This window comes from Cuculus canorus, chromosome 18 (genome assembly GCF_017976375.1).
Source record: "Cuculus canorus isolate bCucCan1 chromosome 18, bCucCan1.pri, whole genome shotgun sequence".
Lineage (NCBI taxonomy): Eukaryota > Metazoa > Chordata > Aves > Cuculiformes > Cuculidae > Cuculus > Cuculus canorus.
In genome coordinates this window covers 10966759-10983756 of record NC_071418.1, presented here as the reverse complement: position 1 = coordinate 10983756, position 16998 = coordinate 10966759, and the positions used below count along the sequence as shown (strand labels likewise).

The 16998-nt window shown below is 46.3% G+C and overlaps 1 protein-coding gene across 1 annotated transcript in view; it reads left to right on the top strand.

Annotated features, from left to right (window-relative positions):
* The first annotated feature begins 5252 nt into the window (after positions 1 to 5252).
* Positions 5253 to 16998, top strand: part of LOC104054810 (protoheme IX farnesyltransferase, mitochondrial) — a 114797-nt gene continuing 103051 nt past the window's right edge. Inside the window, exons 1-4 of the mRNA XM_054083314.1 lie at positions 5253 to 5376; positions 6412 to 6536; positions 8058 to 8382; positions 15533 to 15657. Of these exons, the coding sequence (XP_053939289.1) occupies positions 5334 to 5376; positions 6412 to 6536; positions 8058 to 8382; positions 15533 to 15657 (618 nt within the window). The 5' untranslated portion in view covers positions 5253 to 5333. The remainder of the gene's footprint in view (positions 5377 to 6411; positions 6537 to 8057; positions 8383 to 15532; positions 15658 to 16998) is intronic.

Below are 16998 nucleotides of genomic sequence, written 5' to 3'. Positions count from 1 at the left end.
TTATGCAAGCTGTTTCTTCAGTTTTAATCTGATTTCCTCCCTCTGCTCTTAATAAATCTTATTTTTATTAGATCTTTTGAGTCCTAGGCAGCTTGGGAATTTCACATAGATTTTCCAGGAAAAGAAAAACCTCTGAGAGAAGGTATGAAAAAAGAGAGAGGGGGGCTCTGGGGAGATTCAGGCAGCAATTCTCAGCTGAAAGAGCACGGGACACAGGTCCTTTTCTTCAGAATGTTGTTTTCAGGGCAAAGGGCTGCTGGAAATAGCTGTTGTTGACTCTGGCTGAGAACTTTAGGGCATAAGAGGTATCACTGCTTGTCAGAAACAGTAATGTCAGGGTGAGTTAAAGGGATGACTTAACGTGATGTGGGTTGTAGGGGGTTATGGAACTCCTTTGTGAATCTGCATGCCTGGTGCTGCTGCCTTAAGGCAGGTTTTGCTATGTGTTTGGGGTGATTCCCCTCATGCTGCCTTTGATAGGGTTCATCCCCAGCCATCCCCCCAACCTCTACAAGTTTTCACCAGATGCAACTCCAAATCTGAGCAACAGCTGAATTTACACCAGACACTCGGCCAAGCTCTACCTAAGGAAAGGCTGGAAGTTGTGTACTTGGAGTAAGCTCGTTGTCCAACGCAGGTGGGGAGCAAGAAACACAGGGCTTGCCAAAAAATGGCATATGGCAAGGTCAGCACGAGGCCATCTCTGACAGCTGGGAAGAGGCAGCAGCTACCAGCTCTGGCTGATTTCCTATGGTTTACTTCAATTATGTTTTGGGAAAGAAATCAGTCTGGCACACTACTTCAGAAAGGCTACTGAGACCTGATCCACTAGAACTACTGTATCATTTGTTCTTGGAAGTTTTAACTGCCATGGGACACTGGAATCAGGATGGTAGGAAGGGTTTGAGATTTTTGTGGGTTTTTTTTCTAGCTATTTCATTCCACTTGGCCTTAAGCTGAAAGAGGGGAGATTGAGATGAGATCTTAGGAAGAAATGTTTTGCTGAGAGGGTGGGAGGCCCTGGCCCAGGTTGCCCAGAGCAGTGGTGGCTGCCCCATCCCTGGAGGGGTTCAAGGCCAGGTTGGATGGGGCTTGGGAGGTATCTCTGCCCATGGCAGAGGAGTAGAACTGGGTGAGCTTTAAGGTCCCTTCCAACCTAAACCATTCTATCATTCTATAACTTACTTGCTCAGGACAAATCTTTAACAGCTTGGAATCGGCATATTTCTGTCTCTCACTCAGTACCAGAAGATTTTGCTGCCGGTTTGGGGGTTTCTTTAAGACCCAAATATATCTATGCTTCCGTCTTGCCCCAATTTAAAGCCTGCACATAACCAGTGCTGGCTTGTAGAAAATGGCAGAACCCCCAAAACCCATTACCAGTGGCTCAAGAAACTATTTAACAAGTCTTCAGGGTCACTTGGAGTTTCTCAAACACTGAATCTGGGACAGGCCCAAGCTCAAGGGCATCTCAGGATCTAACTGCGGTGGCACCCAGGTATTTTTGCTCAGTGTAGGTGCCTTAAGGAAGTCAATCAACTTTCCATCACGGCAGTTTGCCTTGGCCTTTAATACTGTCTGTTCTTCTTATCTGTTACTGCTGTTTCCGATGTGTCCCAGTGCCCTTTACTTTGGACACCATTTCTTCTCTTACACACTAGAGGTGGGCGTCCAAAAAGCAAACGCAGTTGGGGTTCTGCTGCCCATGGCAGAAGTGCACTGAGCCCCAGCCTCCCCCATGGTGTATTACTGAACTACACCACAGTCCCAGTCTGAAATGATCTGGAAAGGTTATCACAATAGCAGCAGGATGCCATCTTATTTATTTTGCACTTGGCTTTTAGAGTTCCCTATCTGAAAGTACATCAGGTCTCTGCGGAGCTCTAACATCAATGCCACATTCTATGAAGCAAGGAAAATATAATATTTTTACAGTTGGTCCTTAGATCATTTTCTGACAACAAATCAATCTTACAAGAAGCCTTGTTGGTGTTACAAGTAAGAGAAGGAGAGATTTGGAGACTAAAGTATAATAATAGTTTGCTGTCTCCACAAATTTGCCCTTTCCTGTATCAAACCATTGCATTCTGCTGCTGAGAACTAATTAAGCCCCACCAATCAGATTTATGATAGTGCTAATAGCAAAGACGATCGTATAACGCTGTTAATATGTGCTCGATAATTAACATTAATGGGGGTCGTGTGGTTAAATGCCCCTTGCATCACCCTGTGAATGGACTGGTAGGTGCAGCATTTGCTTTCCAGCCGTGGGGCAGCAGCGATAGAACGGAGCCATTGCCCTTCCTAACAATTAGCAAAAGATGTGCAGGAACCACTCTGCCCCAAAGCTAGGTTTGACCTTGAAGCCCTGTGACAGGAGATGAGTCTTCTCCTGTGACGCTTGTCCTTGGTGGTGCTGGGAGATTAGTACCTAGTCCTTGCTTGGCTGGATTGTGGGAGCTGAGTGGGGAAGGAACCATGGGCTCCAGGCAGGGCCGTTCCCCGTTGCCGGAACCCCTTGAAGCACCCAGGTGCTCTCCAGAGTCTTCAGTATTTCATTGGAACCAGCTTCTGCAGAATCAGCACTTTGCAGACCCACGCCCTTGGGAACAGAAGCCAAAGCCCGCAGAGCCATTTCAGGCTGAAACACAACATTTGGATATTTGTGTCCACTATAAATCCTACAATTTTTTTTTTTTTCTCTCTAGAAGGAGCTTTAGTGGTTAAACCCAAACGGGTACATGACATTCTGTGCCCTAAATCATCATTATTGTTTCACAAGGAGGAACTGCTTTGTCTTGAGGCCTATGGATAACATTTTCCTTAATTAGAAAAGTAGTGTTTTACCCCCTCTCTCCAGGAGGGCAATTTATTGCCCAAGTGAAAGGCAATGAAAATCATTAAACCCTAAATCTCTGCCCTGACACAGAGCACTAGACTACCTCAGCCTTTTCCTCCATGACCCAAACTGCCCTCAAGCCAACCACCCATTCCAGTCCTCTGGGTAACCATTGTGTGTGTTTGCTACGAGACGTTTGCTTTATTTTTGCAGGTGTAAATCGAAGTTGAGGCCAAATCTGTGGAAGTTACAAAAAGAAGAGGTGCAAACAGGAACTGCAAAGTGATAAATGTTGAGTGACGGGAACTCCAAGCGAAATAGGACATTAATTGTACCAAATGTGAAGTCCTAATTTCTTCCCAGCTCCCCAAACAGAAAGAGTGGAAATAAATGCTGCCAAGTAGGATATTCTTGGTGAATTGGAGTGAGTGTTTTCATTTTATCTCCCTAATAATGATTTAAGATTACTTGCTTGAATTTCAGACCTATAAAGAAATGAAAGCCTGGGAGGAAGATGGTTCTGAGGAAGATTTCCATGTTAAAATATTGAGAATGATTTTCAAAAGCATTTAAGTGACTTACAGTCTACATCTCCTGAACTTAAACTCTTAAAAGAAAACATTTTAAAGGTGCCTAGGGGTACAATTACGCTTTACAGCTTAAGCACTCCTAATCATTCCCTTCCCTTCTTGTTCAGACTCCACTCAATGCCCCTTCCCCCGTGCCTTGCATCACCTGTCAGACCCCGTGCAGGGTGAGTTCCGAGTGACATCAGCAAAATAAACATTTTTTCCCCTTCAGGTCAACAAGTGGAGTCAGCTATTCAAAGGATCTGGCCATCCCAGGACCTGTCTGAGGTGAGATGTCAGCTCGGTCAGCTCTCCAACCTGACCTCCTGCAACACCCAACTTCATCCAAGGCGTACAGAAACTAAGCTTTCATTTCCAAAAATGATCTTAGGAACTAAACATAGACTTTATTTAATTTTTTTACCAAGTCTTTGACTCTTTAAAGCTCATGTCCTTTGGGGAATGGGACTCCATGTCTTCAAGAACTCATTTATTTTTAATTACAAGTCTTATGAGGAGTGGCTGAAGGAACTTGGGCTGTTTAGCCTGGAGAAGAGGAAGCTGAGGGGAGACCTCATCACTCTCTGAAGCTCCTGAAAGAAGGCTGAGGCAAGGTGAGTGTTGGTCTGTTCTCCCAAGTAACGAGTGATAGGATGAAAGGAAACGGCCTCAAGTTGTGCCAGGGGAGGTTTAGATTGGAGATTAGGAAAAAATTTCATGACTGAAAGAGTGTTGAAACCCTGACAGAGGCTGCCCAGGGCAGTAGTGGAGTATCCATCCCTGGGGGTGTACAAAAAGCATGAGGCTGTCGAACTTGGGGACATGGTTCACTGCTGGATGGACTGGATGAGCTGAGAGGTCTTTTCCAGCCTTAATGATTCTGTTGATTCTACGATTCTAATTACACGTCTCTCATTTGCTTTACGTGTATTTCACAATCTCCCACAAACTCCAGGCCCGTCTCTCTCTGTGTCACAGGCACCACATCAACTCTGCAGCCACTGACTGGAGACAAGCTGGGATGCTGATGATAGGACGGAAGCGCTGGCAGGAACAAGCAGCTGTGGGGATGCTCTCATCAGCTTCTTCATGGGAAAGGCAGCTGGAGTCTCCTGCTCAACCCCAACACCCACCTGATGTCTGAATCCACCAATTCACCCCAAACCCGCACTTGCCCGTGGCTCGGCCCGTGGCACTTGGCAGCGGCTCACAGTGGGAAGCTGCTCTGGCATCAGCTCTGCTGCCCAAGGCTCAGCTGTGTCGTCACTGCCACCGATCCACGCAGAACCCCCACTGGAGCCAGAAAGCACCTCTGCCCATTCCAAAGCCATGAGTAGTAGGAGGTGGAGGGGCCACGCTGTGCGAGCCCTGCTCTGCTGAGCCAGGAATGGTGAGGCCACAGGAGCCTCCGCAGAGCCCGACACGGCCTGATCCCCACGAATGCAGCCGGGGACAGCACTGGGACAGAACTGGGACAGCCTAGGATAGCACTGGGACAGACTGGGACAGCCTAGGACAGCACTGGGACAGCCTAGGACAGCACTGGGACAGAGTGGGACACCAGCACTGAGGCAGCACTGGGACAGCAGGGGGACAGAACTGGGACAGTAATGGGGTAGAATTGGGACACAACTGGGACAGACTAGGACAGAACCGAGAAAGCACTCGGACAGCAGTGGGACAGAATTGGGACAGCACTGGGACAGCACTGAAAGGGCACTGGGATAGCCTGGGTCAGCAATGGGACAGACTAGGGTAGAACTGGGACAGTACTCAAAGGGCACTGGGCTAGCTTTGGGACAGCCCTGGGACAGGCGACCCCAGCCTGGCCCCGCCCCCACGGAAGTGCCGACCCGGAAGCGTTTCCGGTCCCCGGCCAAGATGGCGGCGCCCGTACGGTGAGCGCGGAGGGCGCGGGGGCCGCCATGAGCTCCGCGCGCCGCTGCAGCGCGCCCCGGGCGCTCGCAGGTACCGGAGAGGGGGCGGGAGGGTCCGGAGCCATCGTGCCGAGCGGGGCCCGCGGCGGTAGCGCCTCGGCCTGCCACGATAGGCCGGGAGTCACATCGCGCTGGGGCTGGAAGGGACCTTAGAGCCCATCCTGTTCCACCCCTGCCACGGGCGGGGACACCTCCCACGGGATCAGGGGCTCCAAGCCCCCTCCAACCTGACCTTGGACACCTTCAGGGATGGGGCAGCCACCGCCTTATGTCTAGTCTAAATGTGCCTCACTGTTTAAAAGCATTCCCCCTTGCCCTGTCATTCCAGGCCGTTGTCAAAAGTCCCTCCTCAGCTTTCCTGGAGCCCCTTTCAGTCCTGGAAGCTGCTCTAAGGTCTTTTCGCAGCCTTCTCTTCTCCAGGCTGAACATCCCCAACTCTCTCAGCCTGTCCTCGAATGGGAGGCGAAGGTCACAGAAGGACAAAGTAAAAATGCATCTCTGGGGACATCTGGGCGATTTGGTAGAGCCTCCTCTTCAAACCATTAATCAAGGAGTGGATTAAGTTATTTGGTTTGTTCTGGAGAAGAGGAGACTCAGGGGAGACCTCATCCAGGTCCCCAGCTTCCTCACAGCGGGAGGAGGAAGAGCAGGCGCTGAGCTCTTCTCTTTGTTGACCAATGACAGGACCTGAGGGAATGGCAGGAGATGTAGCAGGGCAGGGTTAGGGTGGACATTGTGAACAGGTTCTTTCCTTAGGGGATGATGGAGCACTGGAACAGCCAGGGAAGCAGTCATGGCACCAGAAGCATTTGGCCACTGCCCTCAGCCACATAGTGTCCTGTGCAGGGGCAGGAGTTGGACTCGATGATCCTTGTGGGTTCCTTTCAGCTCAGGATGTTCTGTAATTCTTTCCCTTGGAGCCTGCCTGCAAACATCTCCCCATCTGGTTCCCATCTACCAGGGTGTCCTGTTCCAGCTGGGAATGCACATTGTGGTCAGGGCAGGAGGCAGACTTAGTGGCAGAGGTGGAGCTGGAATCTTATGTTCTCATTTTATCTTTGAATAGGCTTATTTGTCTGGCATCTGAAGAACACTGGAGTACGGCGGATACCATGCCACTCTGTGCCCCTGTGCCGTGCGGGTGGTGAGAGGCTGATCACGTTTCAGTACTTTAACTTTCTCAAACGAATGGTGAGTCAGGGAGCACTTTTATCCTATGTTTCTCATTCTTGAGTTCTTTTTATCCCATGTGATGAGTCCAAAGGGAGATTAGTTGGTAAAAATTATATTTTTCATATCTACCAAGCTCAGGCATTTCTAAGTGTCTCAATTTGTGCATTGCATCTGAGTTAAATGTGCAGCATGGAAAACATTTCATAGAATCATAGAATGGTTTGGGTTGGAAGGGACCTCAAAGCCCATCTAGTACCAGCCTCCTGCCAAGGGCAGGGACACCTCCCACTGGATCAGGGGGCTCAAAACCCCATCCAACCTGGCCTTGAACACTTCCAGGGATGGGGCAGCCACCACTGCTCTGGGCAGCCGGGGCCAAGGCCTCCCCACTCTCACCATGAAGAATTTCTTCCTAGTGTCTAAAACTAAATCTTCCCCCCTCGCTAATTTAAAGACATTTCCCCTTGTCCTGTCATTCCATGGCCTTGTAAAAAGTCCTTCCCCAGCTTTCCTGGAGCCCCTCTCAGTACTGGAATCTGCTCTAAGGTCTCCCCAGAGCCTTCTTTTCTGCAGGCTGGACAACCCCAACTCTTCAGCCTGTCCTCATAACAGAGGTGGTCCATTCCTCTGATCATCTTGGTGGCCTCCTCTGGACCTGCTCCAACTGATCCATGCCTTTCTTATGTTTGGGATTCCAGAACTGGACACACACTCCATGTGAGGTTGGAGGACATTCGCTCTGACAGTGTCTGCTGCAGTGAGCCCTCCGCCTGACAAGGTCTTGCTGGGCCTCTGGAGCGGAGTGCTTGTCTGCTGTTGGGAAACATGAAATTAGATTATTTTCTAAAGTATTATTAGGTTAGGAAGCAGAAGCCAGGGGAAGCAAAATGCTCTTTTGCTTGCTCTGTACTTTGTTCTATAAGAGTCCTAAAAGAGGGAACGACTCTCTCCTGACACTTTTCAATGCATGTTCATTTGAACTGGACTGAAAATGTTTAAGTCCAGTGCATGAGCATTAGGTTGAGATGAGCAGAAACAGCCTAACGGTGCAGGTGGTTTTGCAGCATAGGAGGTTAATGGCATATCCTGGCACTTTTCTGATTTTCTTTTATATCTCAAAGATAGGAAAAGGGCAGTGCTTGTGTTTGGAGTCATTATGAGCACCCTCGTTCCTCTCTGCTTAAAGGTAAACTGGTCGATTGTGAATCAAATGGTATTGCCTGGTAGTTTTGAATATGCCTAAACCAGTGTTCACTCTTCAGACTACAAGGAAATGGTTTGATGCATAAGCAATTCCTCAAGCTTAAGTAAGCTTTGTTGATGCAGTTATGAAGTGAGAAGCTGCCTTTGTAGTATCTTGTCCAGCTTCAGGTAGTTTTCTGTGTGTGCAATGAGTGTTTGAAATTCAGGTTAAATCCGTGCTGTCATCACAGGATGCTCCGAACAACATGTGTTACATAGCAGTAAGGTTGTTAATAACGTGAAATGGACAGAAATATTTTCTTAAGTATTCATCTCCATGTTTCTCGTTCTATTTAGTATGTAACACAATACAACAAAGACCTCAGCCAACGAGCCAAACCGAAGTCGGACTCAGTTGCATCTCCTTTTTGTGAGCTTCAGCAACTGGATCAAGAAAAAAGAGTTCTACACAAGATAAGACCGATTTCACCGGTTCAGCAGCCTTTGTCTGAGACACCAAGCCAAAGTGAATTGCGAGAAAGAGAGTCAGCTGCAGAAGCTGAAGACTTGGTCACACCACTAAGAGCAGAATCCAAAGATGACAGACAGTGGAAAGAAATGAAGTTGCAGCTGGAAGATTTGCCAGGAATTTTGGCACGCTTGTCTAAAATTAAGCTTACAGGTACTGCTGGTCATTTTTTTTCACTTCTGTGCATCTCATTTAATATCAGAGTTCTTTTACTGGGGGGCATTGTGACAATCACTGACATAAAGTACCTGGGCCAATTCCATCAACTTTCTGCAGGGAAAAATTGTTTTATGGAAGCATTGGATAGTTTTCCCATTAAATTTGTTTAAAAACACTGAGGAGAAGCTTGCATTCTATTGTCCACTGCATTTGGGAATTATAAGCAAGCGTGAGTACAAAAAATATGGTGGAACTGGTTTAGAAAGTGAATTTACAAGCAGTGTTTTAAGTATTTAGAGTCATCTTGCTTAAGTTTACCTATGTTCTGTCTTATTTCCTTACCTTTCACTTTAGTGCTGCTAATTGAAGAATTAGCATTGAAAGTGCTAACAAAAGACAATCTAAATAATTTTATATCCAGTAAAGGAAGATGTTTTTCTGACCAATTAAAGTTTCTCAAATAAGATATAATTTACTTTTCTAGTCAATGGCAGTGTTGTATCTTCGCACCAGCCATTTGTTAAGCAATTGTCTTGTAGCTTCGTTATGTTTTTCCATTAGCTGGGGAGGGGCTTTTGATCAGGGAATGCGGAGATAGGATGAGAGGAATGGTTTTAAGCTGAAAGAGGGGAGATTGAGGTGAGATTTTAAGAAGAAATATTCTGCTGTGAGGGTGGGGAGGCCCTGGCCCAGGCTGTCCAGAGAAATGTTGGCTGCTCCATCCCTGGAGGTGTTCAAGGCCAGGCTGGATGGGGCTTTGAGCCCTCTGATCCAGTGGGAGGTGTCCTTGCCCATGGCAGGGATTGGAACTGTATGGACTTTGAGGTTCCTTCCAACCAAACCCATTCCATTATTCTATGATCTCAATACTTACCCACTATAAATCAGTTTTCTGCCAGTCGGTAGTGCTATATATCCCTATATGTCTAAGGACACTCTTAATGATCTAATCAAAGCCCTGTGTATCATTGGCATCAGGGCCGAGAAGAGAAATATGATTTCCCAAGTCCCTGCTGTGGGAATTGTAGTCTTGTACCTGTTGAGAAGGCGTAGAGGTACAGAAAAACCTTCTTCTCTCTCCTCGTTGTGCTGTGTTGGGTAGGGAGGGTGATCTGGGATGGGGAGATTTTATTTGAAGTAAAAAGTGTAAAGGAATAAGCTGGATGGAGAGGGCTTAGTATGAGAGGAGTTGTGTTGTTGGTCTTTTTTGGTCACAGGCCGCTGTAGGAGACAGGAACAGCAGCAGTGTGTGGAGCAAGGAAGTTGTGGCTTCACCATCCTTGGAGATGTTCAAGGCCATGTTGGATGGGGCCTTGGGCAGCCTGATCCAGTGGGATGTGTCCCTGCCCCAAACAGCTAATTCTATGAATTAGCTATTTTCCAACTTGTGTAATCGTTCAGACAAATTAAATTTTCTGTGAAGAGTATGGGGCTGTAGTTCTTTGATTTTATTTTTTTCAAAAGAAAAATAAATCCTCTGAGGTTGGTTTTTGAGTTACAAATGACACTACTCAATTCCTGTCACCCATGAAGTTCTGATAGATCCCATATCCTGTGTATTTTTGTTGGCAGACACTTTATTTATACTTTTTAGAGTATGAAATAACAAAACCCCAAACTCTGCATTATGCTAAAATGGGACTTCCTTGTGCCCTCTTCTTTCCCCGCTGCTGAAGTGGAGAGAGTGTTTGTTTGCATTTTGAACTGTAATTCACCTTTGAAAGGAAATGGCTTTAGCTGTTACCATACCCTCCTGCTCCATGTAAACTGCGGCTCTTTTATGCCATTAGAGCTCTGTCTTACCAACAGCAAAAGGCTTGTGTTTATATTCTTTTGCCATAGAAAACAATTAGGGAACTCTTAATTACTTGTCGCATAATCTTTGTGTTTAATTTCCATTGGTTCCTTTCTCTGCAGTTTTCTTTCTTGGCTGCTGTGAACAGCCGTGTCCCACCACTGTCCCCCCATGTCCCACCACTGCTGTGTCCCACCATCCCAGCACTCAGGAAGCAAATGCTTCTCAGAATTGTAAATGTCGTTGTTTTCAGCTTTATCCCGAAGTTCATGTGTAGCTGAGAACAGGAGAGTGAAATGCGAAGGTGTAGCAATAGGAGGAAATTCTAATTGTTTATAATGTAAACACATTAAGAATTCCAGGTTGCCCTATTTTCTTAAATTTAACTTCAAGGTTACATTTAAGCGACATTTTTGGTAGCAGTCGTGGATGAAAGCTAAATTGTATGCCAAACCACAGGAAAATTAGCTCTCAGTATTTAATGTAGGGGAAGAGGGATGAAGGCATGCTATGAGAAGTGCTGAGTATTCCCATTAGATATTTCTCTACGGTTTGGGAATGTTTTCTCATTGTTGCTCATGTAGTAAAGGATGTCCTGCATGTCAGCCTTTTGGAGAGGCCACCCAGCCCGATGTACAGTGCCCATCTGGGGGGTGGGTGCATCAGCATGGCTTGGGTGGGAACTTAACTGCTGGTTTCTGACCAGCGGTAGAGATTTTAACCTCACTTGCAAGCTCATTGAGGGAGGGGCTGTCCTTCAGCTGTTCTCTATCCCTGCTATGCCTGGAGGAGCGCAGTCCTGGCTCCAGGCTTCTCTTACATGGGTCTCCTTTGGAAAGTCATGCTGGTGCCCAATCATTTCAAACATTCACCAGCCCTTCCATTATCCTGTCTCTCAATGTGTTGCAGTTACCACTTTGATTTGTCTGCACCAACGTGTTAATTTGTGCCTAGGGAGTTTTCATTCACAGTTGTGCACTCAATGGTGGTTGTTTACCTAGAGATACGGGCAAAGTCACTCACAGTCTCTTCCGCAAAGTCTTTGTATTCTTTTATGACATCTCATTGCAAAGCACTTTTACCTTCCAGCTTTTCAGAGGTGCTGTAGAGTTTTGGTGGCATTTTCTTCAGCACGCATTCTAATGGTCAGTCCATTGATGAACATGACTATGCTGTTCTGATTGCTGAAGGCTTTGTTTCAGATCTCACTGGAGTGGTTCCTGCTCTTGGCAGCTTGCTCTGGTTCCATGTGCGTGGTATCCATGCAGACAGCAATGCTGTAGCACAACAATGCTGAACTGGAAATCAGAAGCCTGAGGCGGTTTTCAGTGACTTGCGATGGAGTCACAACCATCCTACTTCATCTCTGCCTGCTGCATGTCCAGGAAATGAAAGTGAAGGTTCTCCAGCTTTTTGTAATGACACTGGGTTATCAAACTGCTGTGTTGTGGAGTAACAAGGACTGGATAAGGTGCCTATATTGTGTTCACAGACTGAAAGTATGGCAACAGCCACTCCTGTAGGGAGAAAATCCATTTGCCTTAGTGGAGTTCCAGTACGTTTCCACTTTATCCTGGAATAATGACATTTATTATGGCCTTTATTATTTAAATGGTAACTTAAATATAACCAGAGACATTGACAAAGATTTATCAGGGTTCATTGTTTAAGTTATTCCTAGTCTCCATGTATTCTCAGTTCTGAATGTCTGTCAAAGTAGCTCTCATTTTGTGATGATTAAAACAGAAACTTCTCTTATGAAAGAAACAAAGCATAAGAGTGGCAGCTTTCTGTCCTTCTATTTTCCATGCTACAAGGAAAAGTAATGAAATAAAAATAAACTCATACTGCAGTTTATTTTTCGCAAAGTATTTTCAAATTGTTTGCTGGCACAAAGAATTGTCTAGTGTTTATAATGTTGCCCTGTTTTGTGCAAAGTTTGGTTGAAGTTATTGTCCCAAATCCGAGTGCCTCGGGAGTTTGGCCATTCATGTGCGTGTTATCGCTTGTAACACCCAAACAAACTGAAGTCTCCAAAGGAGACCTGGGTCAGTTGTCGCACCAATATTGATGCTACATTTTGCTTCCCAGAAACCACGGTCTGAAGACTCTGGAAGGGAAATTCCATCAGCTCTTGAAAAGCTGGTTTCCTTTAAGGTGACCAGAAATATTTGTAGTAAAATGGTGACATTGTTTCTTAAATTACAGTTTAAGTGCCTTTGCTTCTGTCCTTCCGTAGGTACCAACGTGTCTCCAGTACAGGGGTAGAAACAACATCTGAAGCCGAATTGGTTCTCTCTGCCTTTCCACGCTTTTATTTAACTTGGCTACTTTTCTGCAGGAGGGAAATAAAATATGGGGAAAGTGATTTGTGTGCTATAAACACAAATATAGGGGTTTATAAAGGCAGAGCAGAGCGCAATGAAGCTGACGAGGAATGTAGAGAATACTGGACGCGACAGACTTCTTGAATGGTTTTCTGTTCTAGAACCATCGTAATTCAATCTGTTTGTCACCGGTCCATTAGCCTTTTCTTTTCCATATGCGTTGAAGTTGGGGACAAACTTCCTGTGTTAACTAAATGTGAAAGACCAAAAATTAGGTTTAGGCTGAGATCAGTTTAAAAAAGTTTAAATACTGGCTTCTTTTTGAAGAATATATCTAATGCCAACCCTCGTCAGCAAACCTGGGAAGGACCGATTCCATCTATCAGGCCATCAGGTGAAGTTAATTTGGCCCCTGAAGCACTAAACTAACAGGGATTAAAAACCAGAGTCAATGACCTCATTCCCTTGATGGGATCTCAGTTCAATAAACTTTTCCTCCATGAGGAAGGTAGAAGAGTAAATGATTGCTTCCACAGGAAAAGAAAATAAACTTTCCAATCCAAAGGGAACATTTTCTTATTTACTCATGCTATTTTGCACTGGTATTGCTGGACACTGGGACAGGCAGGGAATGCCTGGTGTCCAGAGCGCTGCCCTAACAACTGGAATACCTGGCACAGTGGATGAGGGAGGGGATGTACCGCAACCCTTTTTCATGAGACACTGATAAGTCACACTGAAATGACTGCCTGAAATTAATCTGCAGAAATCAATGGGGACTTTAATTAGTGCTGTAGCTGTACAGTGGTAGAATTTCTTTGAGGTCAGCGTGGTGGTAATGTTACACTGACTGGCTGCCAGTCTGTTCCACCTTTCTTCTTCCGTAAATGAGCTGGTGTTTTCAAATAATAAATTGGTGTAAAGAGCTCTCTAAGATAAGTTTTAATTAAATTCTTGTCTAGAAGTGAATGGGTGATTTATTATGCAAAAAAATGAATGTAATCACTCTTAGAAATGCAAATGCTGCTGTTTCACCGTCATCTTCTCAGTGTTTTTAACTTTATCAGTTGTAAAACAATGCATTCCATGTTTTCTTGTCTGCTCTAATAAGGAGGACGCAGGAATTTTGAACCCAAGATGCTGTTGTATTTGTATAACAGAGGGGTCCAGCCTTTCAGCAGTGGCAGTCCCTGTGTGTCTGTTTGTCTGTCTGGTGGGGTGACAGACTCGGTGGTTGCCTCAACTGCTCACGGGGGTGAGGCTGTGCCGTTGGTTCACTGTTTGTGGCAGCGAGTGCTGAGCGCTGCCCTGAGCAATGCTGTTGGGGTGAAGTGCTGGCAGGGATGTGCCTGGCTGTGGGGAGAGACCCCGACCCGCTCGCAGCCAGCCTGGGGGGCAGCCTCTGCGCAGCACCCTGTGAATCCTGACAGGGCTAAATAGGTCATGGTGATAGGAGCATTATGTATGTTATTGTAATAATATTCAGCTGCCAACAGAAGTTAATACTTAGAGGAAACTTGTGATGAGCAGCAAGTTTTCTTCACTGTCTTTTTAGGATTAAATTCTAAAGGTTCTTATGCTGGCATGGGTCTTAAAATCTGCGCCTTGTGTGTGCATCCATGCTGGCAGGTCTCTACCATGACATTTAGTTTTTCATCTCAAGTAACACTGCTTAGTAGATAATCCAGGCATTTTCAGTCAGCAAACGTTATTTATTTGTCATTTAATGTCAGACAAATAGGAGACTGTAGGAATCGGGAAGATAAGAATACTTTGAGGCTTTGATTTGAGCTGGCTGAGGTCTGGGACATGGAATTACATGTAAAATATTATTTAAATGCTTTCTATTTAATAACTTAATTTTAGATTGTGAGGCTTAAGGCCATGAGCAAAGTATGCAGTAAATGTGCTGATGTCTAAAGTATCAGATTTTTTTTTGTGTTTCATTATTTGTTGCCAAAAGTGAAGTTTGTAGGACCTGTTATGTGGTTAACGGCAATGTTAGCATGGCGATTTGTGGAACTTTCATTTTACAGATGTGACTTGCAATACTGTGCTACACTTATAATTTTGGGTGGTGAAACTGAAATGCATTTTGATTGATCCACTGAAATGTCGAGGCCTTTAAATGTTGCTGGGCCCATCTGCTGAGGGGATGGTACCTCCTGCCTGAAGTGGGGAGCAGTGTGAGCAGTACCTGTACAGCGACATTCCTGCCTCACCAGCTGTAGCCTCCATGCCCCGAGGCTCTGTTTGACTTTCTGCACTGCTTGCTTCCTGCTGTAATTCCATACAGGACTTATCCCTCTTTTCAGGGGCATTTTACTGTTTGTCTTCCATGTTAGGCTTTATGGTGGTGTTGGAGTCACTGGAACAAATCATGAAATGGGTTGGGTTGGAAGGGACCTCAAAGCCCATCCAGTTCCAGCCCCTACCATGGGCAGGGACGCCTCCCACTGGATGAGGTTGCTCAAAGTCTCATCCAGCCTGGCCTCAAACACCTCCAGGGATGGAGCAGCCACAACTTCTCTGGGCAGCCTGGGCCAGGGCCTCACCACCCTCACAGCAAAACATTTCTCCCTGAGATCTCATCTCAATCTCCCCTCTTTCAGCTGAAAGCCATTACCCCTCATCCTATCCCTGCACTCCTTGATGAAGAGCCCCTCCCCAGCTTTCCTGAAGCCTCATATCTCATGTACACGTTGCATGAGGCAGTGGATCTATAGCAGCAAATCCATAAAATAGGGAAAACAGAGGCATAAGTTTTGTTCTCACCTCTTCTACTAATGTGCTGGTGCTTTTGTGTTTCTCATTTCATCCCTGACAGCTCTCCTTCTCCCCTTTGCCTTATTTCTGTAGAGTATTTGTGTTAGTTGTACTCAGCTTCTGGACCTGCTTTCATCCATAAAAGTTGGTTTGCAGAGGAGTTCTTTTACGGCTTAAAACCCTTAACTCTAGTGATGTGTAAGAACGAGTTGGTTTCTTGTTGGTGCCTTGAACTGTGCTCTTACTTGTGTTGCAGCTCTGGTTGTCAGCACCACATCTGCTGGCTTTGCCATGGCCCCGGTCCCTTTTGACCTGACCTGTTTCCTGCTCGCCTCTCTCGGAACTGGACTGGCATCCTGTGCTGCCAACTCCATCAATCAGGTCAGTCCATCTCCTCATCAGTTCCACCAGCTTGTGCATCCTGGCTGCTGAGACGCTGACAGGGCGTGTAAACGGGTGGCTGGGAGCGCTGTGCCGTTGACTGCCGCTAAAACTGACAGCGCCAGAGTAATATATCCCTGAGAATTAAAGTGTAGTTGCTAGGTACAATGCATTTATTTGGAATGGAGTTGATGAGGTTTTAAGCCTCCCAATAATAATGTTTGTCTTAGTAATACCGAACGTGGGTCACTAAAAATGACACAGGATGAACTGTGAAATCGGGGTGTAAGAATAGCCATTGGGTGTCCTGTACCTTATGGGCCTGGTTCCTCGGCTGTGTTATTGTGCGACCTTGTCAAATCTGTCTAAAGAACGGCTTGGAGCACGTTTCTAAATGTCTGTAGTAGGACTTTGTTGAGGTTTGCGTGCTTCTGTTTAGGCTTGGATCAGGGAATCCCTACATCTGTAAACCACACCAAGTCTTTGTCACGTGGTAGCTGTTTCTTGCTGGAGGTGTTCCAGGTGCCTGCACCTGAGCTTCCTTGCGTGTGTGAAAGTACCTGTGGAACTTGATGCTGATCTCTCAGCTCTCTTGCAATCCAGCTGTGAAGCAAAGTTGCTGTTAGACTCATCCTAGGTCCCAAAGGAGAGCCTGACTAGCGAGCAGGGAACACCACTTGTGGGGTTGAAGGGAGTTACAAAGTGGAGCAGCCATGGTCACTGCCGGTTTTAATTATGGCCTGGAAAAAGAAGCGGCAGTAGCAGTGCCACCTTTGGAGGACTTTATGGTTCCAGTAATCCCCTGAGAGATGGTGAGGAGCTGAGTCCTGGGGCCCCTGCTGATGGGACAGAGCATGGAAGTTTCCTGTGATTGACATCACCTCGATCAGGTTGAGCACTCTGATGTTTGCACCTCATCACACCTCAGCTGGAGGCACCCACTGTGCTTGTAAGACTGCACCCCTGAGTGTGCGTCTTGTGCACGCTGAAGTGTGGCTTTACTGTTTGTTTTCACTGAGATTAAAACTGGGGGAGGCAGCTGACTTCATGTCTGTCATCAAGAAAGACATCGAGGGGCTGGAGCACATCCAGAGGAGGACAATGAAGCTGGAAAGGGGACTGGAGAACGAGTCTTGGGACCATCTTAGGAGCAGCGACTGAGGGACCTGGGGCTGTTTAGCCTGGAGGAGACGAGGCTGAGGCGAGATCTCATTGCTCACTGCAGTTCCCGGAAAGGAGGTTGTGGTGAGGTGTATGTTGGTCTCTTCCCAAGTAGCAAGTGATAGGATGAGAGGAAATGGCCTCAAGTTGCACCAGGAGAACTTTAGATTGGATTTTAGG